This window comes from Rhea americana, unplaced genomic scaffold, assembly GCF_003343005.1.
Source record: "Rhea americana isolate MKP2758 unplaced genomic scaffold, rheAme1 scaffold_128, whole genome shotgun sequence".
NCBI lineage: Eukaryota > Metazoa > Chordata > Aves > Rheiformes > Rheidae > Rhea > Rhea americana.
In genome coordinates, this window is record NW_028185350.1 from 2703362 (window position 1) to 2713773 (window position 10412).

At 48.2% G+C, this 10412-nt stretch overlaps 1 protein-coding gene and 1 long non-coding RNA gene across 2 annotated transcripts; one reads left to right on the top strand and one right to left on the bottom strand.

The window, feature by feature from the left end:
• Positions 1-1633: 1633 nt before the first annotated feature.
• On the top strand, positions 1634-7449 carry ACADS (acyl-CoA dehydrogenase short chain). The gene is made up of 8 exons (XM_085326200.1): positions 1634-1806; positions 2020-2131; positions 2524-2675; positions 2938-3108; positions 4366-4503; positions 4716-4811; positions 5157-5213; positions 6051-7449. The coding sequence occupies exons 1-8, from the start codon at positions 1666-1668 to the stop codon at positions 6201-6203; spliced, it is 1020 nt and encodes a 339-aa protein (XP_085182326.1). The 5' UTR covers positions 1634-1665; the 3' UTR covers positions 6204-7449.
• Positions 7450-7482: 33 nt separating this feature from the next.
• On the bottom strand, positions 7483-9431 carry LOC146600139 (uncharacterized). Its single transcript, XR_014898370.1, has 3 exons — positions 9293-9431; positions 8012-8271; positions 7483-7696 (listed from the first exon to the last, which is right to left on the bottom strand). It is a non-coding gene; the product is annotated as an uncharacterized LOC146600139 (long non-coding RNA).
• Between the last annotated feature and the right edge of the window lie 981 nt (positions 9432-10412).

Genomic DNA, 10412 nt, shown 5'->3' on the forward strand with positions numbered 1-10412 from the left:
CCGGCCCGGCCCGCTGCCCCCGCACCCGCCTCCGGAGCCCGCCCGAGCCGCCCTTGTTCCGTGCGCAGCCCGCGGGGGTGTTCTGGGGGCCCTTGGCGTGCGGAGCGGCAGTTGAACCTCACGGAAGTTTAGACCCGGTTCTGAGGGAGTTTCTTTGGCCTTTTAAGCTCTTCAGCTTTACTTGCACGTCTTTGTGTCTGGCTTTGGTACCACTGAATTTTCAGTTCTCCTAGTAATTTTCCTCTGGGCTGTAATGTTTTATGGTGTGCAGCTGACTTGTAACAATAAAACGCTTTAAAGACTGCATAAAACAATAAAATGGCTTACAGACAGGCAGCATAAATGCACTGAGTGTGACTCAGATCATGGAAAGAAGCTGGGACTGCAGTCCAGCCTGTGACTGCTCCTTTGTGGAGAGCAGTGCAGCCATTCTTTGCTGTGTTGAACAAACTAATTCGTTTACTTGATTGCTATGAAATTCTAAGCTTCAGAAAAATATATGCTGTTACATCAGACAAAAGGCTCTAAGTAGAGCAGTCAGAGGCATGTGAGTTTTGGCATATTCCCCCTCCTTCATTAAGGAGCAAGGAAGGGTAGAAAGGAAATTCATGCTCTTTCCATTTCACTGTTCTTACATGATAATTTTGCGTTTGATTTTGAGGGTTTGTGCTTGAAAGCACAGACAAAAATTCAAAATACAAATGGTCTTTGTTTGTTGTAAGATAAAGCAGTGTACGTAGAACTAGTTACTATCTTACRTTCATTCTCTGGTTATGATGTAAAGGACGAGCCTTTTGGGGGCCCATACATGAAGCAAAATATATGTTTAAAAATTCTCCGGTGGTCTTATTAAAGCAAGCAGAAGCTGGTAAAAAGCTTATTACTGCAACATGAAAAATTTAGGCTAAATTTGGCTTAACATGTCTTAAATATAAAGACAGAGAAAAGCTTGATTTTTTTTTCTCTTGTATGTTATCAAATTCACTGTTAGATACAAACAGGTGGTACAGAAGCAGTGTGTAAGCCAGGCTAAGAAGCCAGGTGTCCCCCTGAGGAATATAGGTAGAATAATGTGGAACGTGACTGGTAATTAAATTATATGACAAGCAAGACTTGGCTTTAATGGGAATTAAAAGCTAGCTTCTTGCAAACTGTTCTGTGGGTCATTCATTCTGTAAAATTCTTTTCTTGTGCAGTCCTAGGCTGAAGCACAGCAGACTTGAAGGTATAGTAGTAATGATTTTTATCAGCTCATTTCCCATTGAGAGCTTCCAACTGAGAGGGTAATGTGAGGGGAAAACTGATGGGAGATTGAGAAAATTYGGGTGATATTATAACTCCCTATTTTGGATTGAAAAGACTCCCTTCCTTCCAGGCGGTGAAGAGAGCTCTTTAAAAAAGCAAGAGCCTTGTCCTAGTGGGCACTGACCATGCAGAGCTTTTATTAAAGTCATTGAGACCTGTGGGTGCTCGCCAGTTTGTACAGTCAGATTCCCATTTGACCACTAGTCATGCATATCTTCCACTGTGTGTGTAGCCTTACTACAGTCTGTCTTTATTGTGCCTCTGCCTGTGTGTGTGTGTGTGTGTGTGTGTGTGTATTTGTGGGCATAGGGGTGATGCTGAGCATCTCCCTCTCTGTTTGTCCATGTGCAGGTGAAGAAGATGGGTAGCCTCGGGCTGCTGGCCATGGATGTGCCGGAGCAGTACAAAGGAGCAGGCCTCGACTACCTGGCCTATTCCATTGCCGTAGAGGAGATCAGCAGGGGCTGCGCGTCCACAGGCGTCATTATGAGTGTCAATAATGTAAGTGTCCCCCGAGGCTGCATGTGAGGGGTGGGAGTGGAACAGAGTCTAGCAGCTGGGGAGTTTGTTGTACCATTGGAGAGGGGTGAATCAGAGAAGTGGGATCTGTTGCTGAGCTTGTGGTGCAGTCTGGTGCACTGAGAGCATTAGACACTGGGTTACTGAACTGCTTGTAGCCACTGGATGTGCTAACACAACTCTCAATTCTTTAAGTCTCTGTATCTAGGGCCAATACTCAAGTTTGGTTCCGAAGAGCAGAAGCAGAAGTGGATCGCTCCTTTCACCAGCGGGGATAAGATCGGGTGTTTTGCCCTTAGTGAACCAGGTGATGTTATCATTCCAGTGGCAAAGTAAGCAGGGTACCATCTTGCCTCAACCAAATTTAGGATTGGCTTTAGATCTGTCAGACAGTGACAGTCTGCAGAAAGGTGATTTATAGCTGTTCCATTTAAATTAAGTTTCAGTCATTAACTATCACTACTGTGCTCCATGTTAAAAATTTTCATCCTCTCTGTGTGAGCAGAGCTCTCGGGATGGATAGATGTCTCAGAGATGCCAGCTTTACCCTTCATGTTTGGCTCCTCTCTGGGATGGGCAGTGCTGGCACCACTGCCATGACAGGTGGTGCCGAGAGCTGGCAGCAGGGGCCGGGAGTGGGTTTGGCACRCTGGGCTGTTCCCAGTTGCTTGAGTTTTGTTTGCCTGGTGCCTTGCTCAGGAAACGGCAGTGATGCAGGAGCTGCTTCCACCGTGGCCCGCCTAGATGGTGACGAGTGGGTTCTGAACGGCACCAAAGCCTGGATCACCAACGCCTGGGACGCCTCTGCCGCCGTGGTGTTTGCCACTACTGATAAATCCCTGAAACACAAGGTGCGTTCAGTGGGTCAGTTGTGAAAAAGGTTCAGGAGTGAAGGAGTTGCAGAGGCTCTGGGGGTTGTGTAGCATAGTAGTGTTGCGCAGGCATTGAAGAGAGGGGGACTAAAGTGCGATGATTTTGTTCTGTCACTCAACTCCCCCTTCCCTTTTTCTGGTTACCTGAACGCGTGGCTCCTGTGAAAAATGAAGGAAGYCTGCTGACACCCACGTAAGTTGGAAGTTGGCACCACTGCTAAGAGTTTGGGTCTTGTTGCAGGGCATTAGTGCGTTCCTGGTTCCTATGCCAACCGCTGGCCTTTCACTGGGGAAGAAGGAAGACAAGCTGGGAATCCGAGCGTCTTCCACTGCCAACCTGATATTCGAGGACTGTCGGATACCCAAGGCCAACCTGCTGGGGCAGCTGGGCATGGGCTTCAAAATTGCTATGGTGAGAGATGGATGGGGGATGCAGCTGGACTTGGGTAGAGCAACGGTTCCCAAACTTACTGCCTTGAGGCCTTCTCGGGGCTTGCAAAACTATTTTCAGGTTTATGATCACGAGGATGAGAACTACTAATRTAAGCTGTTCTGTGTAACGCTAGGCAGCTGACCTTTGTCAAGTGGGAGAAATCATTGATAGAGTTTGATCATTGGCAGCACTTTCCTCATAGGGTCTGTGTGGCTGTTCTCAAGTAAAGGAATGTCGATGTAGCTGAGGCAGTAAGTTAGCTGGAGGGTAGTTCTGTACAGTATTTCCTTTTTTAACATTTTTCTCCTCTTCCTGCCCTTCACATTCCACCCTCCACCCTCACTCTCATTTTGGACTCTCAGAAAAAAGGAAAATGCTACATTTTTTCCCTAAATACTTTGTCAAAGGAACGTTGTCCTGAATGCACATCCAAAGGTGGATGAAATCTGAGTTAAGGCATACATGTGACTTCTGACTCAGGCAGCTCCAGAACAGCAGGTTCCCCGCTGTGAAGTGCTCCCAATTGGAATTGTTCATTGCTTTCCCTATAAGGGCAAAACACCATCTCTTGGCCTGACTTTTTGAAAAAGGTTGAGCTCCTTAGAGAACAGAACCCACTGTATTATGTCATAAATAAGGAACCCTCCAGTTACTAGCTGTTTCTTAAGACTCTCAGGCCAAAACTGATACTTTGTTGGTCTGCCATGAATTCTTCCCATGCGTATGGTGARGCAAGTAAGCAGTTAAAAGCCTAACTGGCAAGTATTTGAGGTAAATCAGACTATTGACTCCAATTCACTAGTCATTTTGAAAATGCTTGCTTAAATGTGTGTATCAAAGAAGGGGATAAAGAGGAAAATTGACCAGCTTTCCATCTTTCATTTAAAGTCAGATGAATTGCATGGTGAGCCGGGGGCTCACTGAAGGGTTCTTGTCAGCTCTTTCCAGAGCAGATGYTCCTGGGTTTGCTGAGTTTCCCATATTTTTGCCTTTTTTTCTCCCAGCTATGCAGCAATATCTCTCCATCTTGTACCCTTGGCTTCTCTCTGCAGTGCCCCATATGTTTTACAGCCCCTCTAGTCCTGCATAACTGGGATGTTCTGAAGCAAGGATGTATCTGTGACCAGAGGCTATAGCAGCTGATATCTTTCCCAGCAAGAGCAGAACAGGGGACAGGGGGTGTACTGCTGTTTTGATCAAGTATGACTCAAATGTATATTCTGTGTCTTTTCTCAGCAAAGCCTGGATGCRGGAAGGATTGGTATCGCCTCGCAGGCTCTTGGAATTGCCCAGGCAGCTCTGGATTGTGCTATGGATTATGCTGAAAAGAGAATGGCCTTTGGGTCACCTATCACAAAGCTACAGGCGATTCAGGTAGGGGCTGGACTCAACTCCAAATGTTGCTGGTGAGAAGCGCAGGTGGGCACTTCGGCCTGGCTTTGAGGATGTGATGCGCTTATAGCTTRTGCTTTCAAACATAAAAAGTGCTAATTGAGGTGGTGCAGTACTTTTTCTAGCAAAAATGGCCTCAGATTTGGGAGACTCATAGTGTATGATGTTCTCATGTAGGSAGTTTGTCGTTGCAGTTTAAGCTAGCAGATATGGCTGTGGCGTTGGAGGGTGCGCGCTTGCTGACCTGGAGAGCAGCTATGCTGAAAGACAGTGAGAAGCCCTTCACAAAGGTGGGTGCAGCCTGCGTCCGGGGAGCAGTGACAGCCCCGCGCGTAGCCTCGGTGCAGGAAAGCCGTGCTCTGTACGTTTTACTGAGTTTAGGTCTTGCCAGCCAGGACTGGCTGTGTTTAGCYGTCTGGCAGATTTTTGAACCACACTGTCCATCTGTCTGCCCTGCCAGCCCACATGGCTCTGTATTTATCTGAGGGGAGAGGGGTGGCCTCCCAGAGCCAGAGCCACTGGTCAGGCCTGTCTTGTGCTGCAGCTGAGGCCTCCACGTTTTCAAGCTTCTCTTGCAGTTGAAGTATTTGTTTTTGTGCTGCCTGCATCCTCAGTGATGTTTTTCTTCTCCAAAGGAAGCTGCAATGGCCAAACTGGCTGCATCAGAAGCTGCAACAGCCATTTCTCATCAGGTAACTATGCAATTAGTCTCTTGGATGTGCATCATGGTGAAAAGCAGTTTGGCTCCTTCCTCATGTCACACAAGAAGCCAGGTGGTGGGGGTGTTGATCTTTCTTTACTAGACTATTAAATATAGGTAATTATATTTTTTATATATATATATATATATGTGTGTGTGTGTGTGTATACATACATACACACACATATATATATGTGTGTGTGTGTGTGTGTATACATACATACACACACACATATATATATACACACACACACACACACACACACACACACACACACACATATATATATATATATATTTATATATATATATATATATATAAATAAAATCTCTGTGTATCTTCCTTTAGCTGGAGCTGATTGTCCTGGCCATCCCTCTGGAGGTGTATAAGCTGGTGTGCTGCAGCCATGTGCCCTTTCACAGCCTTCTTGGTTGTGGTGGTGGTGGCCAAGGAAAGTGGCCTTTTGGGGTTTCACTAGGCTCGGTGACATGGGAGGGAGTGTGGGTGCCCCAGACAGGACTAGCAGTGGGCAGAAGGGACAGGCCCACTGGTGTCTGCGTTTGTTTTCTCCTGCCCCCTTAAAGCATCCAGGGTGAAGGTGGTAATCAACAAATACTGCTGCATTTGTTCCTTCCCTGTCTGGGCCATCAGTGCTGCTGTTACCCAGTGCAAATCCATGTTATTCCTCCCTCTGCTTCCAAACGGACTCATCATCCTCATGGGCTCCCTCCAGCTATTCCTGCAGTAGGATTAGCACCTTTTAAGCTGGATATGTTTTCTGTGGAAAGTAAATTCCTTGAATGCATTTCATTTTTTTTTWATTTTCAGGCCATCCAGATCTTGGGTGGGATGGGCTATGTGACAGAGATGCCAGCAGAACGGCACTACCGCGACGCTCGTATCACTGAGATCTATGAAGGGACCAGCGAGATCCAAAGACTGGTGATAGCAGGTCAACTGCTGAAGGAGTATCGTCGCTGAAGACCCCAACTGGAGCAAGACACTGCCCCAAAAAGTGCCTCGTAACAACGCACAACAGCGATTCCAGTTTTGGCCATCTTGAAAGAAAGAGGMGAACAATGGACACTTTGCTCGCCCATGAGTGCTGCCCCCTGTTAAAATGTGCTCATTCTTCTTTGGACAAAGTATGGTGCATGGACGTCCCGATCTAGGTTTGTAAAGGGAAGCGAGGCGGCACCTGCTGCTTGTAGCAGGGTTGGGGGGGGGGTGCCAGCCTTTTCCTAAGGGGAGCGTTGTTTTGGGGCTGACTGACAGGCACCGTGGCTTTGCTGGTCCACGAAGTCAGCCGCTCGCCTTGTGCGTGGCCCAGCTGTTTCTTGTTTTGCACAATTTGTCCCCAAGTGGTATGCCATAACCAGCATCAAAGTCAAAGCAGAGGTACTGAGAGAGAGAGAGATGCAAATCACGTGTGCTGTCCCTGGCTGTGCGTTACACTACCTCTTCTGATCAGAATTTAATGAGTTMCAGTTATAGGATGCTGCTGTCCACAAGCTCTTTTTTGGATATGGGCTGCACTGAGATAATCTTTGCTTACTACACAAGGCGAAGCAGTGCACGGTGCCCTCAGTGTCAGCAGGAGCTAAGACTCAAAAGACACTCATACAGGCTGCAGTTTCCATCTACATAGATGTAAAAACATAGATAACAAAGAAAAAAAAACTATTTCAGCCACCACAGACCAGCAGCTTGCATTGATCTGTAAAAGCACAGGCCAGAGAAAAGCTACCATGGTGGAGATGGAGGTAAAAATAAAGGGCGGAAAAAAAAAGAAAAAAAAAAACCCTCACACATGTAGGCCAAGAMCCGGTCCTCAAAGCAGCTGCTGTGAAACCAACAACTAACAGGAAAGATGGTGCACGAAGTGGCAGTAGCAGCCTTTAATCTCTGCATGTTTTGGGCAACAGCTACAAAATGAGCAGATGATACAGAAAACCTTACCAGGAAGCTTTAACAGTAGCACATGTTCTCAATTTTTGGCAAGAAGTAACCTTTGGGAAGATCAGAGCCTTCCTTTTAGCTGTTTAACTCRGACAAAGATGAAGCAGATTGAGACTACAGCCCGTATAGTCCACCTCCCCCGTCCAAACAACGAGCACACTAGAAGTCAATGGTTACTTTTGTGCAGTGTCATTTATTTGGATTTGGGTAGAGAGAAAACAGCAAGATTAAACAACAGGTAAGACAAATAAAACCTGCATTTAAAGGACCAGAAGTCCTCACTTTCTTTTTTAATTTAAATGAGATTTCAGTTAGACTATTGTCTTCCAGTTGCAAAGAGATGGGAGCATAAACACCATGGCCTAAACGCATCAGTTACTGCAGTACTTCGGTGGTCAGCAGCTAGCACAGATTTCCAAGCAACGTAACTAATCTGTTTGCCTGCCAGTAGAGGGCAACTGCACATTGGGGCAAAGTCCTGATGTCCTGAATTTCTCCTTGCTGTGCTCACAAACCTGAGGATCAACAGAAACAGCCAGACAGCAAATTCAAAATGCCTATTTCTCCTGGAAAAAAAAATCAGTATAAATGCCTCAAGGCTTCTAGGAGTGAAGTATGCTCACCTAGCTTGAGTTCAGCGTGTGTTACTACTACATGATTTTTGAAAGCTCATTTGTACAGCTGTGTAGGAGGAAGTTCCCCCCCCCCCTTTTTAAGCAGAAAGCCATTTTGCTCCTTGCAGCCACTCAGCTGGAACAGACCTCGTCCCTACGGGAAAGCGCAAGCCTCYGTGAGCACAGTGTTACTGTTAAGTGCAAGTCTTCACTGACCTTTGTGCCAAGGTCCAGCCGAATCCCCAGGGAAGCAGAGGAAGTGGGATGCAGCTTAGGCAACGCCTGCGCGGTGTGGGGGCCGTTTCCCCTGCTCTGCATGGAGCTGTTGTTCCTGGCTTGGCTTTACAGCACCCTGGTTGCTTTGGACCTGCTCCTCTTCCACGTCCCACCTGCTTTGTGGACGAGCAGTGCAGCTGCAGCCTCTCTTCTCCAGCGCAGATGATTGAAATTGCATGTGAAAGCTCGCAGCACCTGACCTAAGGGGGGGGGGATAAAAAGCAACAAGCACTGCAGTGCAGGCAGAACACGCCGGAGTAACCTGCTGCCTCTAGAGGTGCCGAAGCCTGTCCGAGCCTCTTGCACAGGGCATAAGGGGCAGCATCAAGTACCTGACTTCTCATGGGAGCCCTGCGGCTGCGCCTRTGGCCCTGGGCAAGCGCGGGAGYGTTAACAAGCTTCCTGCTGCAGCCRASCCGGTGAGCAATTTTGCTAACGATTGCAAACCTGGTGCTAACTTTGCTGAGTGCTGCCTCTGTCAAATTAAATATCAAAGTAAATTGCACATTACCAAGTTACAGAAAGGGTGGAGTTGGAGGCAGGAAACACAGTCTAGGTACAACATGACTAAGTGTAATTACATCAAGGTGTGTGAGCCTAGGACCATCTTAAGGTGCCGTAATGGCTGTTTGTGTCATACCTATTAACACCCTTTAGGAGCGCGAGGCCTGTCAAGCAGCAGTGGTTCAAATACCCTCCTTGCTGCYGCAGGTGCAAAGGGGCGATCAGTAACCGCCCGCTCCGCACTGGTCAAGGGCCTGGTTACGCACAGAGCCCCCCCCGGCTTCGCAGCGAGGCGCTGGCGTCCCTCAGCGCAGGATACTAAGATCTGATTCCCGCCTGCGGCTGTCTCAGACTGTTTTAGCTTTCATGTTTGTGCGTCTCTGCTGCTYAGGCTCGTTACAGGAGAGAAGTGCTGAACAGGCACAACGCAAAACAAGTTTGGCAGCATTAGCCAGAGAGCGCTCGTGGAGCACCGCCACGCACTAACCTCGCTACGCGGAGCTAGGGCCAGGCTTCCTTTGAGGAAGGCGCTATTTAAGGGTGAGGGTTTGTCTGTTGTTTATAAATTGAGCCAAGATGTCCCAAAGGGGAGGGGAAAAAAAAAATCCCATCACCCACACACCCCTACCTCTGCGCAGCAGGGCAAGAGGAAGGCGCAGCTGCACGTCGCAAGGGCGTTGGGATTTTTGGCTGACGACGCTGTAAGCGAACACAGACCTGGTCAGGAGGCAGCCGGCCGGGAGCGAAGCGGAGGAGGCCTAGAGGGCTGCAGGCGGAGGTGAAACCCTCGCTAGGTTAACGGTTCCCAGGGCAGGTGGCGGCAGCAGGCCCGGGCAGGGGTAGCCGGTCTCCTGTTTTGGGGAACACGGTTACAGCTGGGGGAGAGCACAACACCCTACACACACACACACACACACACACACACTCACGCACACTCACGCACGCACGCACACGCTGAGCTGCCGTCTGTTTCTGCAGGTTATCTATAAAGCACAGAGTCTCTCCACCCGCGTTCCCAACAGCCTAAGGAGAGCAGGATTTCCTGACCTCCCCGCTCACGGGTTTCGGTAGGTGTCTAGGCACCCGTGAACAGTATCAAGTTTGCAAGACACTGCAGTAACAAAGCAAAATACCTCCAAGAACAACAACAGCAACTGGACTATAGGAAACATGCACCGTGTGTTACAACTTCAAAGAAAATGCAACTTATTAAATAACTAAAAAGTTATTTTCAAACTACACTCACTCAGTATTTGTATAAAAAGAAGAACCCTTAGGAGCGGTCCCTCCACTGCCCCCTGCGCGGTGCMGGTGGCAGCTCTCTGCCTCGGCCCGGCCCCACAGCCCTGCGTGCCTCCCTCCACTGCAGCGCGTAGTAGCTGACTTATCGCTGCTCCAAACAGTAACAGCGGAATTGTAATTAAAAAGATTTACTTCATCAAATGAGGCCGGCACTTGAGGATGCGCTATTAAGTGCGCACGCCGGAGGCCCGCGGCGCTCCCCGTCGCCAAGCAAGCTGCTGCACCGTGCCCTTCGCCGAGCAGAGGCTTCCTCACCTGCYTGCAACGAGGCCCGACCCTGCGGCAGTGCGACTGCTCCAAGAAGCTAAAGGGAAGTCATGTTTCGGCCTTAAATAACCCCATTTTCCTTCCAGTCAACTAAGAGCATCTGTCAAACTTAACAAGAGCCACAAGCTTTCAGGAGAGTCCCCCAAAACCAATCTGGCAAAATATTTTAATAGTGGCATGGAAGGGAAGTTCTAGTTATCTCAGAAGCAGCCTTTCAGTCAATAAAATAACATAACTGGAAATGCTTGTTTAAAAAAAGAAAAAAAAA